The 14,958-nt window shown below is 55.4% G+C and overlaps 2 protein-coding genes across 3 annotated transcripts in view; one reads left to right on the forward strand and one right to left on the reverse strand.

The window, feature by feature from the left end:
- HADHA (hydroxyacyl-CoA dehydrogenase trifunctional multienzyme complex subunit alpha) overlaps nucleotides 1–512 on the forward strand; it is a 40,935-nt gene extending 40,423 nt beyond the window's left edge. The window contains exon 20 of the mRNA XM_011356530.2: nucleotides 5–512. Within this exon, the coding sequence (XP_011354832.1) occupies nucleotides 5–147 (143 nt within the window). The 3' untranslated portion in view covers nucleotides 148–512. The remainder of the gene's footprint in view (nucleotides 1–4) is intronic.
- Nucleotides 279–12,739, reverse strand: GAREM2 (GRB2 associated regulator of MAPK1 subtype 2). Of its 2 annotated transcripts, XM_023528524.1 has the most exons (6): nucleotides 12,597–12,735; nucleotides 7,596–7,726; nucleotides 5,823–6,848; nucleotides 4,692–4,861; nucleotides 1,031–4,144; nucleotides 279–933 (listed from the first exon to the last, which is right to left on the reverse strand). In XM_023528524.1, exons 2-5 carry the CDS (start codon nucleotides 7,620–7,622, stop codon nucleotides 3,121–3,123), a joined length of 2,247 nt encoding a protein of 748 aa, XP_023384292.1. In that variant the 5' UTR covers nucleotides 7,623–7,726; nucleotides 12,597–12,735; the 3' UTR covers nucleotides 279–933; nucleotides 1,031–3,120. The 2 variants fall into 2 exon arrangements, with proteins under 2 accessions (XP_023384292.1, XP_023384293.1); XM_023528525.1 differs by lacking the exon at nucleotides 279–933 and having other exon boundaries at nucleotides 1,711–4,144; nucleotides 12,597–12,739.
- Between the last annotated feature and the right edge of the window lie 2,219 nt (nucleotides 12,740–14,958).

Consider the following 14,958-nt stretch of genomic DNA (forward strand, 5'->3'; position numbering starts at 1 on the left):
TCAGGGCCCTTCCGCTTTGTGGATCTGTATGGTGCTAAGAAGGTAGTGGATCGGCTCATGAAGTACGAGGCTGCCTATGGAAAAGGGTTCACTCCGTGCCAGCTACTAATTGACCACGCTAACAGCCCTACCAAGAAGTTTTACTAGTGAGCAGGCCCTCATTCCCTGTTTACTCGCACACTAACCCCAGCTGCCAACAGTGCTGGTGCTCCAGCAGAGTGGCATCTAGATTTATCAGAGTAACCAGAAGGAAAACAATCTCCGACATTGGATGTGTGCCTTGATTAAAGTGCCTTCAGCTATGGCTGTCTCTCCCTCCTGGTGAAGTCTGGCTGTGTTTGCACTTTATGTTAGAAGGTGGAACCCACTGTGCTTGTGAATTTATAAGCCCTAAGACCCAAAGTGGTATAGCACCTCTGGAGCCATCTTTGCTGCCTCTTCCTCCCAGGAGGCCAGTAGTGGTGAGAACAATTCTGCATCAAGCCAAACAAATACCAGACTTATTTATCAGCCTCCCTGCCTGCTTGTTCCTTTTTTTTTCCTGTCTTTGTCCTTCTGGTTTAAATCCCCCTTTCAAGGAGTGAACTGAAATAAAGCCCTGTGCTGTGGGAATAAGAACGTGTTGAGAGAGTTCTAGGCAGCACCTTGAGAGAAGCCTTTTAAACCTACCTGTATTTGAATGCTTTGACTGAGCTTCTGCTTGTAGTGAGGAAGTGGCCCTGGCTAACCAGAGCAGCAGAAGTGTAATAGGTATGAAGGACCAGGATATAAAACAGAATTCTTTCCCTAAACTGCGTCTCCTCATTGCACAGTTCTTTTCTTGTGTGACTCATTCACGAGTGCTCCTCAGGAAAGGCTGTTTGTGGGAAGGCTGGAGTTAAGCAGAGGAGATAACATTTTCCTGGTCAGTATATCTTGCACATCTTGGTTGCCCTAGAGCATGGAAGATACCGGCACAGTGATCAGGGGCAGCACATGTGAGCAGTACAAAGAATGCCTTCACCCACCACCACCTCCATTCTCCCCACACCTGTGTTCTGGGAGCAGCAGAGCCCAGTCTGAGTAAACAGCACTGGAGCTCTTAACCAGGTCTGGCAGGAGAATCCATGCTGAGCTTGCGTGGAATCATAATTCAAGCCCCATCACTGTGCACTCCCAACTTTGAGATGGTACCGATTGCTCCTGTCTCTGCACCAGTTGCAAGTACTTCAAATATTATCTGGGTCCATCTCTGTTGTTGGGACTGGCAGGTGAGGAGCTAGGCTCTGGCTCCACTGAATATTGAGTTGGTTGCTAGGAAGCCAGACTCTTAAAACCAAATCGTCTAAGTTAGGTTTTCCAGATGACCAGGAGGTAGAGAACTGATCCTCTACACCAAGGCCATTAACAGTCTTCCAAATCTGAGAAAGCCAAATCTGAGGCAGGCTTTTAGCTAGTGGAGGAAGTAAACTTGGGTCCTGGCTGGTGGCATGGAACTCTGAAGTCTGGTCTTTCCACTGAGCACTAGATAGGTTGCGAATTCATTGAAACAGCAGTGGGAGTTGGAAGGTTCTTGCAGGGTAGGGGCTGGTGGGGGGCTTTTGGGAGGAATGGGGGCCACCAGCTGCCTCTGGGGAACATGTGAATGGGCTGCATACACACAACATTCCAAAGTCCTCTGCTGCCCACAGGCGTATCCACTGGGCCTCCAAAAAAAGTTGACACCCAGAATTCCACTTGCACTAGTCTTCAGTGGTCTGGCATTTATTTCACTAGTCCTTGAGGATTCATTAAGTGATCGGCCAGGAAACCCAATGTCTCAGCATCAGTTTCTGTGCTCTACTTCCCGACTCCCCTTTCCTCGGAGCTGAGGCAGCCTGCTTGGGGCACGAGCACCAGCATGGCTTCAATACTCTTACGACAAAGATGGAAGAAATAAATATCTAGGTAGGTTAGGTAAGGCAGAAGAGAAGGCTGGCACCTCAGGGGCCTGACACTAATGAGCATGAGGATCAGTATAGCCCTGGGAAGGTGAGACGGGGAAGAGCTCGGAGGAGTGTGTGGCTACACACAATGGCCAGCCTGCTCTGGGTGCCAACTGGATCACCATGCTCTAGGTCCAGGGCACCATGACCTGCCTGACGCATGTGAGCAGGTGCAGGGTGACTGAGTTCCAAGTGGAGGGGAAAGGCAGGTTTTCCCAAGCCACCATGCTTTCTCTCACCCGTCCTACCTATGCCAGTGACAGAAAACTAGGGAAGGACACCAGGTGTTTGGCAGAATCAAGTGACAGCGGCAGGAGCCTGGTGGAAGCAAGCATGATGGAAAACCACAAGACTCAAAAATCAAGGAGCAGCCAACTTGACCTGCTTTTCCAGGGAGTCATTCTTCACAGACTGGACCCACCCCAGCAGTTTGGAGGGCTAGATGTAGTGAGAACCCAGGGCACTAGACATTAGGGGAGCATCTGCCTCCCTACTGGATGAGTAGGTCAACAGCAGAGCTGTGATCTTCCAAAGTCATCACCCACAGACCAGAACCCAGAGGTGCAGCCTCTGAGGTGCAGTAGGCATGGGCTTGTACTTATACACCTGATCTCAGGGCCAGGGACCTAACTCATGGGAGCAGAGGGAGATGGGAAGAGCATCCTAGAGGTCCCAAAACTGGCACCCCGACCCTGGGGCAGCTTAGGCCAAAAGCCCATGGAGCACAGAGGTGAAAGGGCACTTGGGGGAATTTGTGCTTAAATTATAGACCATCTTCCCTTGTCTCTAACCTGAACCTAGAAGCATGAGAAGTGCAAGATGTCTGTGAAGCTCTGGAGCAGGGTACAGGAAGGTAAAAGGTCACCACGAAGGCCAGCTTTCGACCCCACCATAGGAATCGCAGCAAATGCCTCACCAGGCCCAGGTGCGCACCGGGGCCTCCAGTCGTCTGCAGAGGTCTGACCCCAGAGGATCCCATTTCCAAACGTGTCTCCCCTGGATTCACTCTGAGTAGCTACCTAGCAGCCTCAGTCTTGGCATAGATCCTCCCCACAGGCAGAACCTGCCTCTGGGAGTGCCGTCTCCCTGCAGACCCACAGCTGGCCCCAGGGCCCCTATGCCAGCATTCCAGTTGCGGAGCTACAAGCTGAGAAGGTCAGATCTTGGGCCGCCAGCCTTTGATGAACTGCATGATCTTCTTGACCTGCAGCTTGGTGAGGTGGAAGTCGTCTGCCAGGATGTCCTCACTGAGCTGCACAAAGATGCTGCCATCGATGCGTTCTCGGGCAAAGAAGCTCACCACGTCCTCTGAGAGCCCGATGAAGCGCAGACTGCGAGAGACCTCCTCCAGGGACAGTGCAGACAGGTCAGCAGGGGGCTGCCAGGAGGAGGCATCCCGGCCTCCCCAGCCTGTGGCCCCATCCCGGGGACTGGCAGGAGGCCCTTCTAGGCGCCCTTGGGTGAGAAGGAGTCGTGCTCCACCTGCCTCGGGCCCCTGCAGGGCCGCTGGTGACAGTGGGGCGGGGACCTGCCGCAGAACCAAACCTTCAGGCTCAAAGGTCTTGGGGGGTCCAAGTGGTGAAAGGCGGGGTCCAGGTCCCCCCACAGCTCTGGGCTCCTGACAACGCAGCAGCTCAGGCTCTGGAGAACCACCCTGCCCTAGCTCAAAGGGGTCAAAGGGCTCTAGGGCTGGTTCCTGCCACTCAGAGGAAGAGGAGGAGGAAGTGGGACAGGAGGAGGTGGGAGCAGCTGAATAGGCCTGGCCTGGCGAGCCTGGGCCTGGAGAATAAGCCGGGCTGGAGGTAGCCAGAGGACCCGAGGTGCTTGTGGACCCAGAAGCACAGGCAGCTGAAGGGCCTGAGGGGTAGGCAGGCCCGGAGAAGGGGTTGAGAGCTCCAAACGGAGCAAAACGTTTCTGGGGGTGAGAGGGCTTGAAAATGGGCGGGCAGCTGTGGTAGGTCTTGACAGGGGTGTCAGCCCCCAAGAGGGAGGCAGCTCGACTGCTCGGGGGCTCTGCAAGGGCCCGAGAGGCCTGGCTGGGCTGTGTGGTTGAGGGCAGGGGTCCTGGGGGTGGGCGGCTGGAGGACTCGCCTACTTTGCAGTCTCCCCAGGTGCATGGGTAGCAATAGAGGGAGTAGGCATCTGGTGATGGGGAGCCACTGCCACTGCGGGAACCCGCCCTGTGGGCAGAGACAGATACATATGGAAGGGTAAGACAGAGCAAGAGGGAAACGCGACAGGGTCACACACACGACACTGCAAACCACTGCTCTGCCAGGTCACAGAAGCTGCCACTCTGATCTTAGCAACACTGGCCCGTACCCCAGTGTCCAAGGCCTGAGGCCCTCTGAGATTGCCCTCTTCTTTCTTCAGGCATCTCCCACCCCAGGAAAAAGTAAACAAAATTGAACTGCATAAAAATTTTAAAACAGCAAGGAACACTCCATCCCATGGCAGAGTCTGGAGGGAACCAGAGCAATCCTCCCATCCAGCCCTCAGTGTTTAGGAAAGGAACAAACTGAAGCAGGACAGTGAAGAGCAAGGGACTGGACCCAGGGCCCTGGACCCCATACCCCAAGGCCCTCCCTCTCAGGCCTGCTCAGGAACCTGCACCCCTGGAACCCCCAGCCGAAGTCTTCCGCTTTCTTGGCACTGGCTCCCTCCCTGCCCTCCCCTGCCTCAGTTCACCTTAGGGAGACCCAGAACCAAAAGAAGGAAGGGGCTCACCCATCCTGGAGGCCAGAGGAGTAGTAGGAGAGGCTGGAGCTGGGCGAGTGGACAGGCTGCAGCTTGGGGAAGCGTGGGGGCACCGGGGGGCTGCCCGAGAGCCGGCCACTACCATTGCCACCCCGGGGAGGCACAGGTGGGGCATTAAGCAGCCGGCATTCCTCCTTCACCTGCAAGCAGAGAGCCACGGCTCCAGCCCCTGTCCCCAGGCAGCTGACACTCCTTATCTTCCTCTTCCTGAGCAAGTGGGCAAGGGGAGTGCCTGGGACTGACACTTTGCCCCACTTTGCCAAGAGGCTGCCTTGCCCTACATTCTACTTCCTCACCCAGCCAGCCAGCCAGCCACCCACCCCTCCCCATCTCTCCAGCCTGTTTCATTTGCCGAGAGCCCACAACACCTGTGGTCTCCTACTGCCCTGGAAATCCATCATGGATGTAAGAAAAAGAATATGGAAGTAGATCAAAAACAATCATAAAAGTAGACATTTTCTCCTAAAGAAAAAGGCATGGGGGTCAGGGGAAGGGAAGGAAAAGTATCTGCCCTCTGGATCCATTCCTCATGTGTCAAATACTCAAACTGGGCTCCATGGGATGTTAATAGGTGATGTTAATAGGTGTTAATATTCTGTGGACAGCTGGGAATTTCTACATTGAACAGACAAACAGTTTTCCTTGGTGCAAAACTTCTCGGAGCCTTTTCTATGCCAATGCTCTATAACTCTAAAGCGAGTGGAAGGCTGGAGTCCTACACACACTTTCTAAACGTATTTCACCACGGAAGCTCCTTTTCACTGGACAACTTAAAGGACTTCTGTGAAACGCTCTGGGGAATGCTATTCCAGACCCACCGCAAGTTTTCTGAGGCTAGAGACCTACTAACATCTTTGTCTCACAACTCCCAACACCACGGTCTCTGGTATACAAATGTTCTTGCGAACCTTTTCCCCTTTTTTTCTCCCATTCCCTCACACGTGGGCCACCCTCTGTCACACACTCCAAGGACTGGAGGCCCAGGAGAACTCGCTGTTCAGGCCCAGACCAGGCCCCCTGGCTGGCTCCTGCCCGGAGGATAGAGCGACAGAGCTCAGCACCCTGCCTACCGTCGTTCCCGCCTCCACCGCGTCCACTCACCGCCTCGGATTTCGGGGGGACGGGAGGCGGCGGTGCCTCGGTCTCCAGGCGGGGCGGCCCCACGGCCCCGAAGGAGATGAGGTCGGGCCCCAGGGGCGGTCGGGTCCGGCCCTCAGTGAGGCCCTCGGCCGCCTGGTGCGTCCACAGCTCCTCATAGGGGATCTCGGCGGGCGAGGGGCCGGGATCCGGCGCAGCGGCCCAGTCGGGGCTCATGTACTCCTGGTCGCCGTCTCCAGGAGGACCGGGGCCACGGGCGGGCCCAGGGACGCGCGGGGGCGCGGGCAGGCAGAGGCGCGCGCGGCGCGGGCTGGCGCACTCGTCGGCCAGCTCCGCCGGCGCCTCGCGCACGGCCGTGGAGTACTCGTCGGGGTCGAAGCGCTCGCGGCAGTAGGAGGCGCTGTCGCGCACAAGGCGCTCGACGCGCGGGTCCCCCGCCAGCAGGCCCTGCGGCAGCGCGAAGCGCGGGGTGTCTGTGAGCAGCAGGAAGTGCAGCGGCGCCGGGCCCTCGCGGCGCAGCGCCAGCCCCAGCACCACCGTCTTGGAGATGATGCTGACCAGCTTGTAGCAGTGGCCCTCCCGCACCGGGTGCAGGTCGTAGGGGTTGCGCGGCGGCCGACTAGGCACCAGCACGTTCACGGGGAGCCTCACGCGTTCAATGATGGCGCGCACCGTGTGCTCGCCCTCCTGCATCTGCAGCTCCAGGGGGCTGCGTGTGCTGAAGCGGCCCTGGCACTGGAAGGGCAGGCTCAGGCTCTCGTTGGTGCGGTGGTTCATGCAGATGAGGCAGGGCATCTTGCCTTTGACAGGCCTGGCGCTGCCGCCTGCGGCCCCGGTGCCCCCTGGGCCACCCACCCCGGCCAACGCCCCTGCCCGGCCCAGCTTGCGCAGCAGGGTGGTGAAGCGCGAGCGCTCCTTGGTGGTCTTGGCACACAGGATCTCCGCCTGGCCCATGAGAGTGAGCTCGTCGCCCGCGTGCAGCGTGAAGTTGTACACCTCGCTGTCCTCGCTGAACTCGCCCGACACCACCTGGGGATCCCAGAAAAGGCAAGACTTTACCCAGGGCCCCAGAATGCTAGCCCTGTGAGGGCCTTCAGGATCCAGGAGGGCAGCCCTCTTCTTGGGGCCTTCCCAGGGCTGAAACCAGATCAAGATCACTGGACTGGGGGGTCAGGGACCCACATTCCATCCTGCAGAGGCCACACGATGGCTGTGCAACCATAAGAGTTACCTCCGTGGGTCTTAGTTTCCTCATGTAATGACTTAATTGGAAGAGTTGCTGTAAGGATTAAATAGACTATATGTCCAGTGATATACATTGAAAATAGTCAACAAATGGTAACTTTTATCTTTATAATTTGGGTGATAATGCTCCACCCATTCAAAAAGGCTACTGAGAAATGAACTGATGGATAACAAAAGGAGTTGTAAAGAGCTATCTGTACACAAGTTGGGCACTGTGTACATTGCACTGTGACCCCCACAATCACCACCCCTACTAGTGGATGTTAGGTCAGGCTGCCCTAAAGGTCTCCAACTCAGGGCATGACCTTCCACACACTTCCTCCTGCTTCACCATCTTTTTCAGGAAGTTCTGCGGCCCATTGGGTCTGACATGACCCGATTGTGCCAAAGGCCCTCAAGGGGCTGCCAGAAGGCACACTATGACACCTTCTACCTCCTGGAACCCTAAGGGCAGCCCTCCAACGAGGGTCAGGGTTGCCTCAAAGGGAAAGGACAGCATGGGGCGCCATGCCTGGTGCAAGAAGGACTGACCTTGACACTGAAGGTTATGGCTTCCATCACAAAGATGCGGTCAGGGAAGACACTAGCCACTTCCTCCACGCTGCTGAAGTACCTCACTGGCTCCCGCACATCCCGGGCCTGCTCCAGGAGCTTGAACTTCCCTGCACAGGAGGGAATATAGGTTTCTAGGGTGGGCTTGCTTGCTGGAAGCATGGCCTGTATCCCAAGAGACCTCATGGCCCCTACTGTTGTTCTCTTCATCTCAGCCGGCCCCTGTGGAACTCAGCTGGGCAGAAGGGCAGGTTTGCACCAGCACAGGGTGGAAGAAGCTGGTCAGCTGTCTCAAGCCTATGAGGCAGTAAGCACAGATCCCTAGCAACTAGATCCCAGACCTCATGCCATGGAAACCTGTGGCTGTGTGATGAGGCTAGCGCCTGCTTGCCCAGAGAACCCGAAGTGCAAACTAGCCCCCAAACACTTGGACACAGAGCTGACCTCTGACCAAGCATCCCTGTGGCGTTGGGCATGCTGGCTCCTAGCTTGGTCCCAGCCCCACTCTGACTTGCTATGACCTTATACAAGTGCCTTCCCCTCTCTGGGCCTCTGGGTCCTCTTCTGAGAAGGTTGGAGCAGATTATCTCGGGCTCTACCTGGACCTGCCATCCCGTGCATCTTCCTTGGGTTGATGATCCACACTGATGCATTGGGCAGACCAGGGGCCCAGTCCCAGGCCTTGGAGGCCTGAGAGGAGCCATTCTCACCCCAGCTGTTTTAGTTCCTGCCCTGATCCAACATACAGCCCCACTATCCCAGAGACCTCTGATCTGAGCCCAGTAAAACCACCTCCCTCAGATGAGGCCTTCCCAACCTGCAATCCAGGGCTATATATATTTTGGCTGGCTCATCAGATGCCCCCTGGCAGACGCAAACTTTAAAGAATGATAATCCATAAAGCCTGTTTCTTCCAGGCTTTGTGTAACTGTCTCACCTCTCTGGCCACACACCTTTTATGTGCCGAGTACATGAGCACAGGGACAGGCTGTGAACTGCCCTGGGTCTGGAAGGATGGCCTCTTCTCAGACCTCACCCAGAAGGAAGAGAGTCTTGTATTGGCAAGGAGACAACAGGTTAGGAGAAGACAAGATGACTCTTTAGCTTCTGTAGTCTTCCTGCTGGTTTCTTCAGTCATAGTCCATTGATTTATTCATTCCACAAACATTTATGGAGTACCCACTGTATGCCAGACACTGAGCTAGGCCCGACAGCGGGTACAAATCTGGGTCAAATATAGTCTGCCCTCAAGGATTTCCAGATACAGTGGGTGTGACAGTGAGCGCCTGATGATGGCAGGATGTGACAAGTGCTACAACAGACTTGTGACAAAAGAGCTAGAGGATAGTTAAGTTGGGGGAAAGCTGCCTGGCAGTCTGAGGGTATCTTAAGAATGAAGAGAGTCTTATAGAATGGACATTCCACATGGAAGAAAGAGAATGAGCAAAGATGGAGTCACAAAAGCACACTGCTTGCCCAAAATGATGAGTGCCTGGAAGGTAGGACTTGAGAGTGATGACAGGTAAGGTAGACAGAAACTGGATTATAAAAGGCTCTGAATGCCAAGAGGCCCATGGAAGGAGACTCATCAGACGGGACAACTGATGAGGGCCAGATAGGGAGGAAGGGACTCAGGCCACTGGCCTGGTCAGAAATCAAACCAGCAGAGGCGTTAAGCAAAACTGGAAACCCGGAAGAAACAGGCTTTGGAGCAGGGGCTTGAGAAGCCTGGTCAGAAGTACAGACTGAAGGTCACCAGCCCACAGGAGGCAGCTGCAGGTGCAAGGCAGGTAAGATGGCTCAGAGAAGATGAAGAAAAGGGGGTCTTAACCCTTTGGGGGGACCCTCTTCCCAGAAAAATGCCCAGAATGTACTCCTAGCATGAACATACCATTTTGTATACAGTGCCAGGGGTTCCAGGAGGCCCCAAACCCAGCCAGAAACCCAGATTGAGACACCCCCACCCCATGCACAGTATGAAGAGCAGAGGGTCAAGGGCAGAGTCTGCAGCATCAACATCTAGGAGCAGAAAGACAAATACGAGCCAAGAAAGAGAAGGGAAAATGCCCAGGAGAAGGCTGGCAGGAGAGTCCCTGGGTGCAGCCCTTCCACTCTGAGACCTTGGTGGGAAGAAGCCTGAGATGTGCCACAGCCCTAGAGGGCAGCAGGAATAAACTGGGGAGGGGGCACGGCAAGAAGCAGTGGTCTGAGGTCGGGAAGCAGGAGTCAAGGTCTGCTACTATCCAACAGTGAGTGGCCCCCACTCCTCACCCTGTCTCCTACCCCATACCCACATACAAACCCCCAACCACAAGCAGCCAGCCAAGGAGAAATGCCCGCTGCCCCCTGTGGGGAGAGAGCTGGAGCCAAGTCAGGGCTGGAGCCTGAGGAGGATGTGGCAGGGAAGATCGATGTAACCATGGTAGCCAGCACCACCCCCTCCAAGGCAGCCTGGAGCCCAGCACCGGTCATTACAGCTGGGAGGAAGGAAGGGAGACCTCCTGGGAGTGATGCTCTGGCCGCTGGAAGCCTTTACCTCCCCCTGCAGCCCTGCCCGCGGGGGTGAGGGAAGGAGGGGGCGAGCTTCCTCTTCTGCCTCCCCCTACCTGAGACCCGAGGTCCCCCCCGGGGGGGGGGCTCCCCCAGCCTGCCCTCCTCCCTGCCTTTCTTTCCCAGAACACATCCAAGCTGGCCTGAAGGTCCCTTCTAGCCTGAAGCAGGCTTGCCCATTACCTTACCTCCCAGCACTTGACCCGTGGCAAAAGCTCTACAAAAAATGGTGGCTAAATGCACAGTGTGGAGTCTGACAGACCAGGTTGAATCCCAACTCTGCCACCAACCAACCGTGTGACCTTGGGCAAATTATTTAATCTCTCTGAGCTTCAGTTTTCCCATCTGTAAAGTGGAAGCATGCTATTTAGCTCCCCAGAGCCCGTCCGCCAGCTCTCCGCCCGAGCTCCGCAGGGCATGCAATCTACGCTGGAGAAGCCGCCTGGCTACAGACAGGGCAGGTTGGGAGCTGTCTCAGAGAAGCCAGGTGTCCTCACTCCCTGGGCGGTGGGCCATGGCCTAGAGACCCAAGTCACCGGGCAGCACCCCCAGTGCTGCTGCCCTCCTCTAATCCTGCCTTCTTCGAGGCGCTTTCCGAGGTCCACAGCGGGCCGACCTTGCCCGCCCACACGATTATTAATTCATTAAGAAGAACCAGCTAAGAGCTGTGTACTCAGCTTCCTCTTTACTGGAGGCCCACCCAGCTCCTCCTCCTCCTAGGGGGCTTCAGCCTCCCCCCAGCATCCGAGGCAGGCCAGAGTCACCCACGGGAAAGGGTGGGGATGGTACTGTGACATCCCTGAAGCCAGCTGTCACTCTATGACCCCCTCCCTACACATGTACGCAGGGGGCACCAAAGAACATGGGGGGAAGGGGCTAGGAATGCCCTGGCCGCGTAGTTCCCTTGAAGGCTCTGTGCCTTGGTTTCCAATATTTTTAATGACAAACTGAAATGACACAGTCCCTGAAAGTCACATTTCTGTCAATGAGGACTTTTTGTAATTTTTGCTTTTTTTATCCCAAGAAGACCTGGGACCTTGCACTAGACCAATGGCAGATACCCAGGCTGGGAAGTCTGTGGCTTGGGCAGGCCCCCTCAAGGGCTCCAGGCCCAGGACAGAGCCCAACACCAGCTCAGAAAGACACAAGTTTCTTCAGCTTTTAAATGGGGTATGGGGCTACGGGGCTACCAACTTCACAGGGTTGCTATAAAGAGTAGAAGCCATGTAAAGGGCTGAGTCCTGTCCTGCTGGCTTGGGAGATCCAGGCAGAGCCAGACAGGGAACAGTGGTACTCGTGAGAAAGGGACTGTGAGCCTTCTCAGCTCGAAGGATCCCCAACCTTTGTTGGGGTGGAGGGGAGAGGGTAGCAGTTAAAATACAGAACTGGGAAAGCTACTGAAGCTCTTGGGGCTGTTTCCTTGTGAGTTAAATGGAGTTGATTAGACTTTCTCACAGGGTTGCAAAAAGGACGAAATGATGAAAATGCTCAGCCCAGTGTTTGGAATGCTGTGGGATCCTGAGCTCGCATGGGGACATCTGTAGGATGGGGTCGCCAGACTCCCATCCCTCCCACATTGTGGACAACAACCTCGCATTCCTGGTGTGGTGCAGCACAAGCCCAGGAGTCAGGGGACCTCGGTTCTGGCCCCTGCTCTGCTCCTTTCTAGCTGCGAGACCCTGGGCAAGTCAATTACCTTCTTAGGTATAGGCCTTTTGTTTCATGATATGTAAAATAAAATGCTATATTTTCCTTTTTTTAGCAGGATAATCCTTTCTTGAAACACAACCTCATATAGGATATCAACATCATTAACACAGATCATAGCAGAAGTTCATTAGCATAATCTTATTTAAAAGTCTAAAATTTTAACATTCAATTATAAAGTCAATGAAAATAATGAGTTTAACACAAAAATTGGGGGGGAAAAAAAACAGGATTAGAGCTGAAAGATGTGGCCAGATTATCAGCCTGAGCATCCCTCTGTCTCTGCAGGTTTTGGGGTGCACAGTACTGAGCAGATCCTGACAGGAGGTGTTCTTTTCAAGGGTCTGTACGAACAACGGTTAATGAGGCAGCTCTTGGTAATATGGAAAGTCTCTAGTTAGGATTAAAGTTTGATTGGTGGCAGTTTGAGAGTATGGGTATTTTTTTAATCATTAGTTTAAAATCTATTATAAAATAAAATGTGAATCAAAGGTTTGCAACCAGAAACCTAGGGCTCCACACAAGAGTATAAAAACCACTGGGCCCTAACCCTAATCACCACCCTAATCACCACCCTGCCAGCCCTGTCCTCACTCATCCCTGTGGCTTCCAGGAAAGGCTGGTCACCAACAGCTTCCCCTGCGCCTTTCTTAACCCCTACCCTCCAGCCTACAGACCCACCCCTCCCTGCAGGTTTACACCATCTGTCCCTGGTTGCCACACCTGGGTACTGCAGAGGGATGTCAATCTTGGGCCCGATGACATAGTGGCCTTCCTCCAGAGTGTGAGCTGTCACCGTTGTCCACTGGCGGCAGGAGTGAATGAGCAGGATGTCTCGCTCACTGACGCCTTCAGCATATTCCCCTGGGAGGGGAAAGGAGGACAGAAGAGGAAGGAAAGAAAAAGAGAATATTAGGAGGGGCAGAAAGAATGAGCAAGATGACCTCCTCACCTCTTCACCAAGACCCTGCCTGGATCAGCTCTCCCTGTGATCCCTGTCCAGGTCAGCAATGCTCAAGGGACAAGCAGCCTGCCAGCTGTGGCCTCAGGGCTGAGTCAAAGCCTGTCTCTCAGGGCTCAGGCTTTCTGTGGGCCCCGACAACCAGCCCAGCCACTGTCCTTCATTCCTCGTTTGACTGGACTACCCACTATCCCAGGTCCTGTGCTGGGGCCAGGGGCTCCTAGAGATGAACCCAGTCCCTGCCCTCCAGGAGCCATGAGACTCATGGAGAAATGGGAAGAGATGTGAACAGAGAATACGGGCCAAGTCTGAGGCACTGAGTGGAGGGTGTCTGGAGTCACAGAAGGAAACAGCAAATTAGCCCAGGGTGGGATGAGGAAGAGAGACATCACTGAGCAGCAGACACTTGAGATGAGCCGCAGAGTTCTCAGCCCTCAATGCCCAGGCCAGGCAAGGAGGGTCTTGTCGGAGGAATGGAGAAAGCCGGGAAGGAGCTGTGCATTATAGGTAACAGCTGTGAGGGCAACCCCAGAACCATGAGTCGCCTGAGCCAGGAGAATGGCAGGGCTTAGAGGAGCTGATTCTGGCTCTGTCATGGGCAGCCTCTTCCCACCCACTGCCACAGGCAGTCTCTTGCATTTAGGGCACCTCAAGGGAGAAGGGGGTAAAGTCTCAGATACTCACTAACCCCATCTCAGGGTAGCTGTTTCTTGGCTCTTCCTCTGCCAGCCCCTCATCCTCCTAGTCTTTGGAACACAGCAATGCCGGGGGAGACGGTGCATTTAGAAGCAGGGAGGGGGGCTAGTCCTGCGGAAGCTGCACTGGGGCAAAGGTGCCGGGAGGGGCTAGGCTCGGAGGCTCCAACCCCAGCAACGGTTTCCAGGGGAGCAGGAGGGGCTGGCCCAGCTTCCAGGAGGCCAGTGGAGTTGTCTCCTGGCTGCAGCTGGTAGGCAGGGTGGGGGTGGGGGACACCTCCTTCCCAGCCCACTCAGACACAAAAAATTTTGCTATCCAACCAAACGACAAATGGTTTACTTAGATGGCTGGAGGCTCCATGAAGTGTGTACATTTGTGGAGGAGGGATGTGAGGGAGGCAGTAGAATGTGTTCAGGACCTGTGAAGAGGCCTGGTATCCACTGCGTGTGGGTATGTGTGTGGTGGGCTACCTGAGCCTTCCTCCTCGGGCAGAGAAAGAGAGAAAGCTCCCCTACTCTGCAACCTCCTCTTAGAGCTCTAAGCTCCAGCCTGCCCTCCTGCCTATCCACAGCCATAGGTTATGGTCACCAACAGTTGAGCCAGCACAGCCACCTGGCCTACAGTAACAGGGTCTTGTCACCCCAAGGATACCACAACTGGGTCCCACAGCCCCACTAAGGGGCCCCTTCTAAATGCTTAAGGCACACAGAGACCTTCACGACTTCAAGACACACTTTTGATCACATATTCACACTCATCGTAACCACGGCCATAGTCACCACTGTCACAGACTGACAGTTGGGCCATCACACGTTTTGCTCATTCACTCATTCAGTCAATCTTTGTTAGGCAGGATGACCCCCCTCGAGGAGCAGGCAGCCCAGTAGGAAGACAATACACGGACCATTATAACAGGTGCGCACAGTAGGAAACAAGACAGGGGTGCCAGAGGAGCCAAGGGAGCCCGAAGAGGCCTGACCGCCCTGAGGAACTCGGAAAGGTCATTCCCCCGCAGCCCCCCGCCGCCCCGCCCCAGGAGAGCCAAATGCCAAAGAGGATGTGTGGGAAGTAGCCAAGCAGACCCTAGGGCCAGCACATCCCATTCACACGCAGGCCCTACAGCCTTGCCGGGGACAAGGACAGTCTCGGGATGACACGCTGATGATACGGAGAACAAGACGTTGGACTGCGGGGCACCCCCGTCCGACGGCCGGGTGCAGACGCTCACTGAGCCGGCTTCTTGCCTCCGCCGGTCGGAGGAGGGGCTGCCGGGCCCCGCGGAGAGGAGAGGAGCCTGTGGCCGCCGGCCCTATTAGCATTCAGGGAAGCGAGTGTGCCAACGCAGGCCAAACCCCTATTCTTCTCACACACAAAACCCCCGGCCTGGCTGCCAGCCCCGGCTCCTGCCCCTCCCCCAGCCAAGCAGCC

Source organism: Pteropus vampyrus, unplaced genomic scaffold, assembly GCF_000151845.1.
Source record: "Pteropus vampyrus isolate Shadow unplaced genomic scaffold, Pvam_2.0 Scaffold28, whole genome shotgun sequence".
NCBI lineage: Eukaryota > Metazoa > Chordata > Mammalia > Chiroptera > Pteropodidae > Pteropus > Pteropus vampyrus.